Source organism: Labeo rohita, chromosome 4 (genome assembly GCF_022985175.1).
Source record: "Labeo rohita strain BAU-BD-2019 chromosome 4, IGBB_LRoh.1.0, whole genome shotgun sequence".
Classification (NCBI taxonomy): Eukaryota; Metazoa; Chordata; class Actinopteri; order Cypriniformes; family Cyprinidae; genus Labeo; species Labeo rohita.
Window position 1 is genome coordinate 34169233 of NC_066872.1, and position 15629 is coordinate 34184861.

Here is a 15629-nt window from a genome sequence, read left to right on the forward strand (position 1 = left end):
GTGCAGCCCTCATATATTCAGCAAAACAGAAAAAAAAAAAAAATTTAATTATTGGCTACTTATCTGTTAATATGTTTTCAGTGCTTGTTTTTTAAAAACCCTGAATTTCCAGTGAGATAATATATAAACATTAATATTAATTTATTTCTCTTGTTCAGTTACAGAGCATGAATAGTCCTAGTTAATCAGCATATAATATTTCTCCCCTGAATCTGATCCAAGAACATTCCATCTATTTTTAAAACCTCATTAAAAGCATCTCTGATGCCAAAAATATTGAGGAATGCTTTTCAGAAAATGAGATTATCACATGGCATCCCAACTAGATTAGGTGTCCCACATCACCCAAATTGATAGCAACAGTTCCTCTAAGAGCATCTTAGTTCTTACTGAACTGCTCCTCATTCCGCATAAAGCTCTGCTGAATGCTAAAAGAAACTTCAGGTATTGACTTGAATGGCTTAATATTACATAAATGATGTCTTTTACTGAAATATGTAGTGGAAAACGTATGTAAGATTTATGTTATTTTAAAAATCCACATTGTTTTATACATACTTTGGACTATGGGAGAGCCATTATTTTGTTGACGTCAAATTTGTGCCGCAACACAACTCGGTAAATAAAGTCATGATACGATGACACATTATGCGGCTTTTGATTATAATTTTCACTGCTTTCCTAGAGTCAAGAATAGGAAAAGAATGGGAATATGCCTGTTGACAAATAAAACTTGCTAAAGACACACGTCTTTAGCCCTGATGGCCTTGAAGCTTTTAGTAGACCACAGCTATTGAAAGAGCTTACAAATGGCAGAGACAAGAAACGCTAGATGCCATCCTGGCAGGATGTAAACATGCCAACGCTTGTCATGACGCCGCAGCCATTGAAGGAGTTTCTCAAGCAGATCTGACTTGATATCTGGGGGCGTTCAGACTCCTTGTGGGGAAAAATCGATGGTACGGCATTTGGTTTAAGCTTACGCTTATATCCATCGTCACCTGTTAGCTCTTTCAGTAGCTGTGGTCGTTGTATAAGTATTTAATTTTTTGAGTTGCGTTGCATTAAAAATAGCAACAGGTAGTGCCAGCAGCTCAACAAGTGCAACCATTTCACATAATCGAAATAATGGCGCCCCCCCATTGTCCAAAGTATGTGTAAAACGATGCAGATTTTTTTAACTGTTGCAAAATCTGCATGGAAACCTTTTGCCCTCATGCGAAAATCCCAATTATATAGATGACTGGATTTCGTCACAAAAATTCACCAACTGTAAGATGCAAATTTGTGTGTGTGTGTGCACTCACATCCCCATGATATTTATATTTCTTGCCGACCTCTAGAGACATGGACATTTCTCCGTTTCTCCAGCTGTCATCTCCAATCTCATCACTTTGCAGGAACTCGCTAAGCTTCTGTACACTGCGGATATCAACCAGATCATCAGATCCTTCCAGGAAAGCCAATATTATGAAGTGAAGTTGGATTTGATAACTAGCTTGGTTTAGCGATATACCTGACAAGGGCCTTGACGGCAAACCTGACCACCGTGGATAACAGGAAGAGTGGAGTGACCAGGATGTGGAATAGAGCCAAAGAAGCAAACGCCCTGGCTGGACTGAGCCTGACCTCTTCAATATAGACATGTGTGACAAAGGTCTACAAGAACAAGAAGAATACGTATGGTCTACATAGTGGATAAAATACAACTAATCAAAGCCTTCATGGTGCATCTCTTACCGCCAACACTGCAGCAATGGGGATGGCGGCATTCATAAATACTGTGGAGATAAAGAGAGAGCAATTATTTCACAAACAGCTGTTAGAACCAAACAAGTTTATCAAATGAGAATTAGGGTTGGGTATTGTTCAAATGTTTCAATATCGATGCCGATCAGAGAGAGCAGACTGCTTCGTATGCTTTCGGATCACTCTCGTGGATGCGCCATGTGAAGATGGTTTGTTGCTGCATCGACCAAAGCGCACGCACAGTGGAGCGCACCACTTGCGTGCAAGCCACGCTCAAAGTTCAAATTAGTTGAACTTTTGTTGCTGTGCATTCTGCGTTCAGTGTGAAAGCCGCCGTTCTGCATGGCGCCGCAACAGGCTTATTGGCACACTGACGTTAACAAGATTAACCCCTTAGGTATCGAAGTCTGGTACCGAACAACAAGAGGTTTTTTCGATACTCGCCTAAAAAGGATCAAACTCGACACCCAGCCCTAATGAGAATATGGATTAAGTGCAGAGAAACTGCAAGGGGAGGGGTTTGTGTATGTGGGCGGGGCTTATAATGGAGGGAGGAGCCTCTCATACTGGACATTGATGTGTAGAGGGCGAAAGTCTTAAGACTGGTCAGCTCTTTTCCTCTGGTGTCTTCTACACGGTCACAGAATATGTTCTCCCATGCATACAGCTTCAGCAGCTTTATTCCTTTTAGGATCTCTGTCGTCGTCTTAAGACGGTCTGTTGAGTAGTCCTGAGAAAATATTTAGAAGTCAGGAACATGAGCTTGTTGGTGTGTTGACAACATGCAGACACACAAAGATAAAAGTAAAGCTCACCAGTGTACTCTTCTGTGTGTCTGCCAACTTGGTAGCGATGAGGTACTGAACCGGGGCCAGTAGCAAAATGACGCCGGCCCCTATCAACGCGCTGTTACCCAACAGATGATACAGGAGGATCACTCCCATAATGATCTATGGACAGAAATAAGATGTTTTGCTTAGGAACACAAATGCTGTGGTGTTTTCGCAAATGCAGGAATGCAGGAGTGCTACGATATACCTGAACTGGCATGGCCCACAGGTTGGGGCATAAGAAGAGAAACCACATGAGCTGATTGGTTTCTATGGCAACAAGATTGTTGATCTGGCCGAGAGTCATCTCTCCCATGGACATGTTTGAAGTGGAGAGACGCAGAATTTTATTGTAGATCATTGCCTAGAGGAAGAAAACCAACAATTGAATCACAAAAAGCAGAAAAGAAGACAAAACTAGAATACAGTGTAATATGATAGACCAAACAGAACATCTGGTCATCAGAGTTATTTTGGTAATATACAGTAATATTATAGTATTTCCTAATATTTTAAACTATTTTTTTAAGTTAAATAATTAAATAAACTAATTATTTTTATATTTCATCTAAATATTAGTTTTAGTAATTTTGTCATGATTTTTTTGTCAATTTTATTACTTTTCTAAAAATATTTCTATTTAGCTTTAATTATTTTCTATTTTAGGAATTTTAGAATCTCAGGTACTTCATTTAAGTTTTATAAGATTTTCAGCTAATATTTATACTTTTTTCAACAAAAAAAACAATACTTTTAGTTTAAGGTTACAATAGCATTACTGACAATAGAAGAGAATAGAATAGATAATAAAAAAAATAGATAATAACAGAACACAGACCCAAACAGAATAAAGTTGAATCGAACAGAATTGAATAGAATTGAGTTGAAAGAATAAAACAGACCGAATAGAATGGGACAAAATAGAGTAAAAAAGAACAGGAGATAGAATAGAATAGAATAGAATAGAATAGAATAGAATAGAATAGAATAGAATAGAACAAATCAGATAATAACAATAATAACTAACATAATTAGAATAATAATAATTGAAATGAACAGAATAATGCAGAACAGAACAGAATTCAATAGAACTAACTTGAAAGAATAAAACAGACATAATATAGGACAGAGCAGAAAAGAATAATGGGAGAAAGTACAGCAGTATAGACAAAGCAGAACAGAATAGAATAGAATAGAATAGAACAGAATAGAATAGAATAGGGAAAAGCTGATAATAACAGAACACACACCCAAACAGACCGAAGCATAACTGAATCGAACAGAATTAAATAGAACTGAGTAGAAAGAATAGAATGGAATAGAATAGAACAAAACAGATAAAAACAGAACAGACCAACTAACAACTATGTTTCTAACATAATTAGAAAGTACAATAGTATAGGATCAAACAGGACAACACAGGATAGAATAGAATAGAATAGAATAGAATAGAATAGAATAGAATAGAATAGAACAGACAGAATATAGGACAAAGTAGAGTAGAAAAGAATAATAGGACAAAGTACAGTAGTATAGAATCCACCAGGACAAAGCAGAATAGAATTGAATTAGAATAGAATAGAATAGAATATAGGACAGAATAGAGAAATAGAGTAGAAAACAATAATGGGACAAAGTACAGTAGTATAGAATCCAACAGGATAAAGCAGAATAGAATAGAATAGAATAGAAAAGAATATAGAACAAAGTAGAGTAGAAATCAATAATGGGGCAAAGTACAGTAGTATAGAATCAAAAAGGACAAGAATAGAATAGAATAGAATAGAATAGAATAGAATAGCTTCACTTTCCTACTAAGGTAAGAATTTGTCTTGTATAATATTTTGTATTATAAAATACAACTTGAAGTGAGTAGTGCAAATTGATGAAATATAAAGTTGTCTGATAATTTTTGACTTCCAGTAAGCTCTTTGAAACTTACAAGCAGCGCCCCGCGCAGGTTAATGCCGGTCTCTATTGTGACGTAGTAGGAGGCCTGCAGGAATGTTCGCTGCAGCACGAGGGCCAGGAACAGCAGAACCGCCAGAACCGACGTATTCTTTAGCAGCTCAGTGGAAGACATGAAGTACACCCCCAAAGTCATGTTCACTGTCTGACAGGACATAAACAGAGTATGAACAAACACGGAATACATTAAAACACTTCGGCATTTTAGGCCTCACTGATGTCATACTCAAGCACACACTCGCACACAAACTAAAATAAAGAGGAGTCACTTAAACAGAGTGTTGCTGGCAGCAACGTCTGTGTGAGAGGGAGTGCGATGTGAGTGGGGAATTTTCCATGTCACACAGATATGCACGTCTGTTCTGGCTTCATTTTGTCACACACATTTATAGTGACCCCAAAATGTATTTGGATTTAAGCCACACTTAAAAATAATTACAAATTATTTTAATTATAAATTCTAATAATACATTATAAGATAAACAACGTACACTGCTGTTCAAAAGTTTTTGAAAGAAGTCTCTTATACTTACCAGGGCTGAATTTATTGGATTTAAAATACAGTAAAATACTGTAATATTGTGGAATATAATTACAGTTAAAAAAAACATTTATTTAAAAATATTTTTAAAATATATATTTTTTATTTTAATATATTTCATTATATAATTTATTCCTGTGATGGCAAAGCTGACTTTTCAGCAGTCGTTACTAGAGTCCTACAAGTTCACAATAATGGATTTTTTTTTAATAGACATTTTTTACTGTCATTTTTGATCATTTTAATGCATCCTTGCTAAATAAGCATTATTATTTTATATAAGACATGCGTAAGTAGTGTATAGTGTTCAAAATTAAAACACTCGGTTGCAGACGTATGCTCACAGGCATATGACAAAATAAATGCAATGACATCATTCATTCAATCAGCTTTTATCACACAATGAATCCCTCCTTATCTAAACCTCATGAGGGTTTTTTCCAACAAACATGACATCATGGTCATTCGAGCAGGGAAAACACACTGTGTGAAATCTAATAAATGCTGTCATCTTAGGGCGATGACATACAGTACTCTCATTAATATCACTGACGCCTCTGTGACATCACACAGGAAGTGATAAATAGCAGGGCAAAACAGCAGATATCAGACCATAGATCATTCTCTACAGTACTGTCACGTTGCACCCAAGTAAAATAAATACATTCTAATTAGTTGCATAACCAGCAAACCGATATCTGCAGCAAATCATTCAAGTGACAGTTATTTGAACAACATCCTAAATTATTTAACAAGGCACACTATGAATGGGTTCCAAAGTAAATTAGATAATATCAAAGTGCTGGGAGACAGTCACTAGATTGTGATATATTTCCAGTACATTAGTTGTGTAGTTTCCTTTATCCCTCCATTTCTCTGTTTTACCATCTCTCTGGTATGTGTTTGGAAATGACAGGCCCATTTATTGCAAAAATAATTTTCTTACGTACATTGTTATGTGTTTATTATATATTTTTATTTTTATACAAACTGATAAATATTCATTTATTAATTTATTTACATTTTTTTCTTTCTTAAAACAGGACAAAATTGCTGCCAATATCTGCAAAAATAAACTTACTACATTGGCCATTTTTTGTTTATTTGTTTTAAGCAAAAAAAATAGAAAACAAGACTAAATATCGTACGTAAGTTTGCTTAAGTAACTTTTTTTGTGTTTAAACATTTGTACTGAAAAAGGGCAACAATTTAGAACACGGAAATTATTTTTTGCAGTGTTTTCCATTTTTATAATACCACAAATAGCATTTGTAACCATATTTACAGACTATCAAAGATGGCGACACACACAAGACAACCCTATTTAACACGCACCTTGTTCGTCCTGTCAATTTCTGTTGAATTATCCAGGTGGTCCACGATCCCAGAGATGCAGAGTGGCCCGGCAAAGCCCAGCAAGTCTGCCATGTACCGGAAAGTGCTGCTGAGAAGTATAGGCCCCCCAAATGCCCGGTACATGGATTTCCAGATGGATGGGGATTTCTCTGGGTCCTCTGTTTTCTGCTGTCAGAATTGGACAAGCAAAGAGACACTGGTCAACTGACACGTCTCATTACTACGTGTCAACAAATACGAAAATACCAAGTTCTGTCATGACACCCTAGATGGCGTAGACTGATGGGTTGTTAATGCAAACTGATGATATTCACAGCGTTAAACTACTTGGCTCAAGCTGATTGGTTCATGTTGCATACACAGCCAATGTGTTTGCTGATTTAAATTTAAATGGCTGGTTAGCATTTACTAGAGCGTTTCGCTGCGCGAAACCCTCCACCTCCCCAGCTCCACCTGTATAGATCTGCTATGGGTTATTTTATATGCTATTGTGCAGCGACAGTATGTTTTAAATACTCACAACACCATATTGGCAGTAGCAATTTCCAGTACTTGCTTTGCAGCAGCAGCAGCAATAATATACAACAACGGCAAAAAGCAACAGCAGCAGCAATTCAGCACCGTAGCAGATCTATTCCACCAAGACCAAATACAATTGCCATTGCCACTGCCAAATCTTCAAAGAGTTGTCATGACAGAAATGTTGTTAATTTAGATTATGAATGACCATACTTGCTCTTAAACCTTTGATCATCTGCACATACCCTCTGTTCCTCATAGGAGTCTTTCAGGCGCATATAGTTAGTCAACGCCCTCATTGCGATTGGCAGTTTGCCAATCTTTTTCAGCTCAATGGGTCTCTTGTGGGCTCCAATGATGAGGGGGTTCATCCACCAATATGTTGCCTTGGAGAGGAGGTTGACGAAGGGCTGGAGGAAACGCACTCCGAGGTCCTGCAAGTCTTCTGGGGGCTTCACCCTTTGGGGGTTCGCAAAGAACACGTACTTCTGCAGGTAAGATGATAATGAAAGATACAGGTCAAATTACTCTACTAAATAGACTAGCATTTTGTGTTTTGGATGCTGGATTTTGATTTTGTTTCACCTTAACTACTTAAACAGCCAGACAATCAGACAACTGATAACCAGCAGCTGTTTTTTCAGTAGGTTAGTAAGATTTATAAAATGGTCTACAATTTATGGATAAAAATCTGCCTTAAATTAGTGGTAAAATTAAATTTAATTAAATTACATTTAAATTAAAATAAATTAAATATAAAATGCCTTAAATTAGCGGATCAAATTAGAGGCATATAGAAAAAAAGCCTAAACTGGTGGATCAAATTAATATAAAATAAAATTAAATAAAGTAAAATTAAATAAAATTAAATTAAATTAATGAAATAATATAAAAAATATTTTTTATAACATAAAAAATAAACTGCCTTGAATTAGTGGATCAAATCATAAGCATATAGAAAAAAGTAGTGGATTAAAATAAAATAAAATAAAATAAAATAATGAATCAAAATAAAGGCATATAGAAAAAGTAGTAAAATAAAAAATTGGACAAAAAAAAAACACAAATTTGCCACAAGATCCTAGGTCAACTCACCCTGACTCTGATTACGTTGATTTCGACAGCCATGAGCAGGCCGTACAGCACCACAAGCAAAGCTGTGATACAGAAACGAAGATCTTTCACCCCCAACCTCACTTCTGCAAACTTCCATAACTTTATCATCTTGGTGATGAAAGCCAGAATCCAGTAAATAAATAATGCTGTGAAAGAGTATTTCTGAGGTTAGTTCTCATTCTCATACCGAATCCCAAAGATAGAAACTAACTGAAATATGAATTCAACCATTACATGTTGCCAAGCAACACCCAGATTGAAAGTGTTTTATTTAAATTAGAAGACCGGTACTAACTGTTACATAAAGTAAGTGATGAAACAGCAACACTCAAAGTACATTTTATTATTAACTGCCAGCATTTGTATTTGCGTAATGAAATGGACATGGACTTACCCAGCAACAGTTTGGGGAAATTGGCTGTTTCTATATTGTGATAATATACGACTGATGTCGTGGCCGCTATGAAGCCCATCAGCGCTGGCATGAAGAGATGCAAGTGATTCGACTCCATGTGCCTAAAATAATCCATTCATACACAGACATTAACATAAATGCATTTCTTTATTATATTGAATGTGTATGCGTTGAAACCCACGTGTTGGAGACGATTCCCTCGGCGATCTCGCACACGTGCACAAACAGCAGTGTGAAGGTGAGGATCCAGCGCAGGTTGTGGCCAGGAAAGTGCAGCCATGTGTTATGATGGATCTGCACCTTTGAGCTCTGGCTACCCCAACCTGGACACAAACACACTTATGTGTATCTAATATAATATAGAGTTAACATTTACTTTGTTAATCAGCAGCCTGTATCTGTCCCCGCCTGTCTCGATTATTCACTGTTTTCCGTTCTTTGGCTAACAGTGTAGTAATTCTGCTATGAGAAATATTTTTTAATCATGAGACTGAATGAGAAATGGCTTTGACACCATTGTGGCGTGAGAATAAAGGATTTTTAGAAGGATTTGAGAGTCTTTGGGGAGCTGATGCAGATAATGAATTGGCCCAACTAGCTCTGATACAGTGTCTAGGCCCCTCAGCTTCTGAAGACATGACATATGACATAAACAACAAGGGCTTAACAATTTTAAAATTGGCTTCCTTGCAATTTGTGAGATGGAATTTGAATTAAATTGGCTACACCTCACAGTAAGTTGATATTACAAAGAAATTCACATGTCACACAACAGGCGTTTAAGGGTTCAACTTTGGAAGCTCAACTTTGTTTGGTTCCAAAAAAAAAAAAAGACTTGAGGGTGAGTTAATGGGTGAATTAATCACAAAATGTAAACTTTTTGGTGAACTATCCCTTTAAACTCATATTAGAATGAAATGTTTTATAAAATAAAATAAAATAAAATTATGCCTTAATTTAGTGGATCAAATTAGAAGCATAAAAAATAAAAAATAAAAAAACTGAAACTAAAATAAAATAATAAAAAAGCTAATTAGAAGCATACAGAAAAAATAAAGTAAAATAAATTTTTTGAAAATAAAACAAATTAAAAAAATAAATGAATCACCACATGCAATAAAATAAAATAAAATAAAATAATGCCTTAAATTAGTGGATCAAATTAGAGGCATGTTTGGAGAAAAAAACTAATAACAAAAAATAAATATATTTTGCCACATGACCCTAGATAATAAATAAAAATAAAATAAATTAAAACAAAATAAACGCCTTAAATTAGTGGATCAAATTAGAGGCATATAGAAAATAATAGTAAAATAAAGTAAAATTAAAAATTGGAAAATACAACAAATAAAAAATAAATAAATGAATTGCCACATGCCCCTAGAAAAATAAAATAAAATAAAATAAAATAAAATAAAATAAAATAAAATAAAATAAAATAATGCTTTAAATTAGTGGATCAAGTTGGAAGCAATGTTTGGGGAAAAAAATACATTTTGCCACATGACCCTAAAAAATAAAATAAAATTAAATTAAATTAAATTAAATTAAATGCCCTAAATTAGTGGATCAAAGAAATGTAATCAACTGCAGAACATGCACAGAGAAAAACATTAACATAAAAAAAAGACAAGGGCATTCATACCAATGAAGAGAATAGGGAAGGTGATGAAGAGAAGAAATACATGAGGGACGAGGTTGAGGGCATCCACGAAGCAGCCATTGTCCAGGACTCCTTTGTCCACGCTGTAGGCATTACTATCTTTGTCGTTCCCACAAAAAGACAAGGCCATGTCACCTTACTGGGCTAAAGGAGCCTGGGGATGGTTAAAAAAAAGGCATTTAATGAAAAATCATTCGGTCTGCAGATTGCCAACTTTGAGCCCAAACTGACAGCACTGAAAGCAGTATTGCTGTAATCATTATTGACTATGAGCTCCGGCAAAGTATTTGACTACATTGATCCTCTGTTGGCAATCAGTGTAAGAGCAAGATTAACAAACCCTCTCTAGGGACACTGCCTGTACTCTCTCAGCCAATTCATTTATCAGCAAACTTTAATTTCTCATACAGGATAGCTGCATTATACAACATCACAATGGACAGTATCGTTTGCTTGGACAGAATACACTCTGGTAGACTGAAGCTTGCATGCTGTGTATACTCGGGTGACTCATCAAAGTTTTTACATTACAAAATTAAATTAATAAAATAGATTTCAAATTTTTCACAAACCTTCTTTTTAAAAAATGTTTAAATTACACTGCTGTTCAAAAGTTTGAGATCAGTAAGATTGTTAATGTTTTTTAAAGAATTCTCTTATGATTATCATTTACTTGATCAAAAATACAGAAAAAACATTAATATTGCAAAATATTATTGCCATTTCAAATAGTGGTTTTCTATTTTAATTTTCTTTAAAATAGAATTTATTACTGTGATGCAAAGCTGAATTTTCAGCATCGTTACTTCAGTCTTCAGTGTCACATGATCTTCAGAAATCATTCTAATATGCTGATTTATAATCAATGTTGGAAACAGTTGTGCTGCTTCATATTTATGAAGTAATGATGCTGAAAATTCAGCATTGCATCACAGGAATAAATTACAATTTTAAAATATATTAACATAGAAAACAGTTATTTTAAAATGTAATAATATTTCACAATATTACTGCTTTTTCTGTATTTTTGTTCAAATAAACGCAGCCTTAATGAGCATAAGAAACTTCTTAAAAAAAAAAACAACAACATTAAAAATCTTACAGATCCAAAACTTTTGAATGGCAGTGTACACGTAAAATAATTTTAATTATAGTAATATAATTAATAATTAATTATATTAATTAAAATTAATTATTAATTATAGCAATAATATTTTTAAATTACATTGTCGTTTTTTTTTTGGTTTCCATTTTAACTTTAAAGTTTTATTACATTTGTTGTGTGTTTTTGTCATTAGTGTGTATATTTATTTTGTTTTATTATAGTTAAAGTTAATTTTATTTCAACTGACCAAAATATTTTTATGGTTTTAGTTTAACTATAATAACCCTGGTTATATCATCAAGATATCATATATAAATATCACTATTTATAGAAAAAAGTTTATATTTACATTTATGCATTTGGCAAATGCTTTTATCCAATATAACTTACATTAATTTAATTTAATTTAATTTAATTTAATTTTATTTTATTTCATTTTTGTTGCCGAAATGATAGTTAGCATTCAATTTAAACTGTCACTTATATGTGTGTATGTCAGAAAATGCTAATATATTTAGAAATATAAAAAATGCTAATATTATTAGCATATAATGCTATATGCTGTAAAAGCATATTCAATATTCAATCATTTATTGCTCAACCAAAGTGTCCGATAAAAAGTCTAACCAGAAAGTAAATAGTGTTTAGCTAGTCACATGATCATGTAAAATAAAACCGCTCATATTAAGCTATACTTATATGACTGGGGTCGTCATGCCATAATTTTATTACATTTACTTTAACTGCAACTTTAAGACACTCCAGAACTTAAAACTCATAGATGTTCTTATTGGTATTATTAACAAAAAACATGCTACAGAAACCAAAACATAAATTGCTGCATCTCAGGAGGATATTGAGTCCTGGTTTACATTGAATGAAATGAATCACAAAGTAAAGCCCCATGACAAGTGCATTATATAGACCACAGTACAACAGTCTCCTCATTCATACTCATCACTTTTGTGTAAAACACTGCCGTTCATGATTATTATTATTACAGGATACCACCCACTCTGACGGCTATTCAAATCCCTCCACATGCTCACTGACAGCCTGACGTTGTCTTTCCTCTGCTTACTGTATGGTCTTTATCTAGCATGTATAGTAAATAAAGTAGTAAAACCCACAGTGACAGTCATATAAAATAATCACTTACCAAATTAATTACTCTTCTTTAGTAGCTTTTCATGCCCATTGCTGGTGTTAGACAGAGTAATTCACGGGAATATTATTTTTAGCCGTGGTGTATCAGCTGCTCATGGTCTCTCTCTCTCTCTTTCTCTCTCTGTCTAGCTCTTGGATCGTATTTCCAAACTTGAACAGGAATGTTGGCATGGATGTACGGACCCTCCTGAGAAAATAGAGATTGACTGTGACACTGTGGCTGCGTCTCAAATCTTGCGAGCTGCCTGCCTACACAGCATTTCTGGCCATCAGAGGTGTGCGTGATGCACAAACAAGCTGTCTAGGTAAGCAGAGAGAAATTAGAAAACACAGAAAAATGAAGAAACATTCTGTTATATAAATGCTAATAAAAAATGATACACAAATTAATTAAATTCGAATGATTCTGTATACATTTCACAATGTCAGTTAGTTTAAATAGCAATGATGTCAATTTTATTTAACAGACTTATATTCTTGTTTTGTTTTTTGTTTTTTTGACAATTTAAAAATATTAAAAATGTTATTTTTTTTATTTATGTCTTTAATTAGTGAATCAAATTAGAGGCATATAGAAAAAATATTGTAAAATAAAGTTAAAAAAAAGCAAAATAATAATATAAAATAAAATACCTTAAATTAGTGGATCAAATTAGAGGCATATAGAAAAAAAGCCCAAATTAGTGGATCATTTATTTTATTAAAATGTATTTATTTATTTATTTCCATTCTGCTTAATTTCTGATAATTCCTAATTAATAAATTATTGAGTGAGCAACATAACATTAATAATTAACAAAAATTAATTACATTTAACTGATTCTGTATACATTTCATAATGTCATTTATTTTAAATATCAGTAATGTAAATTATATTTAACAGAATTATATTATTGTTTTTTTGGACAATTTAAAAATGTGAAACCTTTTCATTTTTTTTTTTTTTTAGTGAATCATTTTGGAGGCTTATTAATAAATAAAATAAAATAATGCCTTTAATTAGTGAATCAAATTAGAGGCATATAGAAAAAAAATGGTAAAATAAATTAAAATAAACAAAATACAAAAATAAAGTGAAATAAAATAATAAAATAATAAATAAAATTAAATAAAATAAAAAGTAAAGTAAAGTAAAGTAAAGTAAAATAAAATAAAATAAAATAAAATAAAATAAAATAAAATAAATAAAATAATAAAAAGCCTTAAATTAGTGGATCAAATTAGAGGCATATAGAAAAAAAAAACCAGTGGCAGAATTTTATTTTTTTTTTTTCTATTCTGCTTAATTTCTGAATAATTCCTGATGAACAAATTATTGAGTGAGAAACATAATGGTAATAAACAGTTTACAAGCACATCCTGTATAAATTAACCTTTTGCTCATTCAGTTTCCATCAATGGTATACCATTTCTGTTTTCCCAGCATGCACTGGGGCGTGAACAATTATGGTAGCATTTTTAGCACTTTGATTTACATATTTTATCTTGATTTTGTCATCATGTTTAGTAGCTTATTGTCTTGTGGATGTCAAGATGTGTTTATTGCTCTATTAAAATAATTTGTGAGTTGATTGTTACACTTGTCATCTTTATTACATCAGGTCTTGAGATCTGTGTGTGGCATTTTTAAATATTTTTAAAAGAGAAATACATAATAATGAACATTCATAACGTAAACAGAACGTAGCTAAAGATATTTGTTAACTAACGTTACAAAACTGTTATACTATTTCAGCTCATTTGAAATGATTCACTTTTAAGGAGGTCACTTGATGTTACACGCTCAATTATGAACTTAACTACATTTAATTTTGCTTATAATTTGTTAATAATGTTGTTAGCAAACACTGTATTTACAGTGTAGTCTACTGTAATCGGTACGCCAAGTCACATGGTTGTTTCTTTTGTAAAACAAGCTTACCTGACAAAGAAACAAAATGATACCTCGATTTAACCTAGTTCTGGTGTTTCACAAGTGACATATCTCTACATGACCACCGTGAACCATGTCCTTCAGTTTCTAAACGAGCGTCAAAATGTCATTAAACGCAACGTATAATCAACATATCCATAGAAGGCCACTGTAAATAAGACAAGGCAACGCGCGTCATTCAGAATCAACCGTTGGGATTTGAATGAATTAATTTAAGATGTAATGCAGCAAGACTGCGGACACACTCACCTAGATGTCTTCGGTTGTAGTTTTTGTCATCGATACTTGCAGTAAACACGCTCCGATATCAGCTGTTAGACAGTGAACGCGATGGTGTTGTATCTCCTTGTCCTTGCTGTATTGAAGAAAGCGCGCATCACTGCTTCGGCATAGCGTTGCTATGGCGTCAGATATAAAGGAGGGATGCCCGTGCACGAGAGAGCGTGTGTGCCCCTGATGTAGGTCACATCAAGAATAACTGGATCATACTGAAGATGCACTGACAGGTGCATAACGTTACCCACTAAACTAAAGAGGATTTACTGGCGGCTGGATAGCTAAAATAAAGAGAGAGAGTGTGGGTCGTGCGCGGTACATTACGCCACATAAAGATTTGGAAGTCATGCATAATGATTTCATTCAGCAGGGGGTGTGTAGGTTTCGTATGTGAGCTATAGGCACAAGACCCGGTATAATAAAATATTAATAATAATTATATTATTCTTTTTCATTATTTTTAATATATATACAAAATGAGAAAAAGCGAAAAATTAAGCAATTTTATTAAATTAAGTTATTTTTATTTTTTTTTAAATATTAACTTAAAGTATTAAACCTGTGCTGTCTCTGTTCTTCAGCCAAAAACACTTTCATGGGAGTTGTAGTTTCTTTTTGTTCATGTTTGTAGTTTTACTAAACATTGAGTAATCTGTCTATGTCTCTGTCTGTCCAATTGTCTCTGTCTATCCATCTATGTATATATCTGTCTCCATTTGACCATTTGTCTGTCTATCTATCTATCTATCTATCTATCTATCTATCTATCTATCTCTCTATCTGACCAATTGTCTGTCTATCCATCTATCTATCTATCTATCTATCTATCTATCTATCTATGTCTCTATCTGACCAGTTGTCTCTGTCTATCCATCTATATATGTATCTGTCTCCATTTGATCATTTGTCTATCTATCTATCTATCTATCTATCTATCTATCTATCTATCTATCTATCTATCTATCTATATATGTCTCCATTTGACCAT

General features: G+C 33.4%; 1 protein-coding gene across 4 annotated transcripts in view; it reads right to left on the bottom strand.

The window, feature by feature from the left end:
• abcc9 (ATP-binding cassette, sub-family C (CFTR/MRP), member 9) overlaps positions 1-14929 on the bottom strand; it is a 46745-nt gene extending 31816 nt beyond the window's left edge. For 2 of the 4 annotated variants that reach the window (XM_051108377.1, XM_051108378.1), the window contains exons 1-15: positions 14615-14928; positions 12425-12619; positions 10143-10314; positions 8676-8817; positions 8474-8595; positions 8059-8225; positions 7209-7451; positions 6424-6612; positions 4522-4692; positions 2788-2943; positions 2565-2699; positions 2317-2479; positions 1741-1781; positions 1517-1659; positions 1308-1422 (exon numbers count right to left, since the gene is read on the bottom strand). In XM_051108377.1, the coding sequence (XP_050964334.1) occupies positions 1308-1422; positions 1517-1659; positions 1741-1781; positions 2317-2479; positions 2565-2699; positions 2788-2943; positions 4522-4692; positions 6424-6612; positions 7209-7451; positions 8059-8225; positions 8474-8595; positions 8676-8817; positions 10143-10290 (1935 nt within the window). In that variant the 5' untranslated portion in view covers positions 10291-10314; positions 12425-12619; positions 14615-14928. Of the gene's footprint in view, positions 1-1307; positions 1423-1516; positions 1660-1740; positions 1782-2316; positions 2480-2564; positions 2700-2787; positions 2944-4521; positions 4693-6423; positions 6613-7208; positions 7452-8058; positions 8226-8473; positions 8596-8675; positions 8818-10142; positions 10315-12424; positions 12620-14614 lie in introns of all 4 variants that reach the window. The other 2 variants (XM_051108376.1, XM_051108379.1) reach the window with 2 other exon arrangements.
• Positions 14930-15629: the final 700 nt, after the last annotated feature.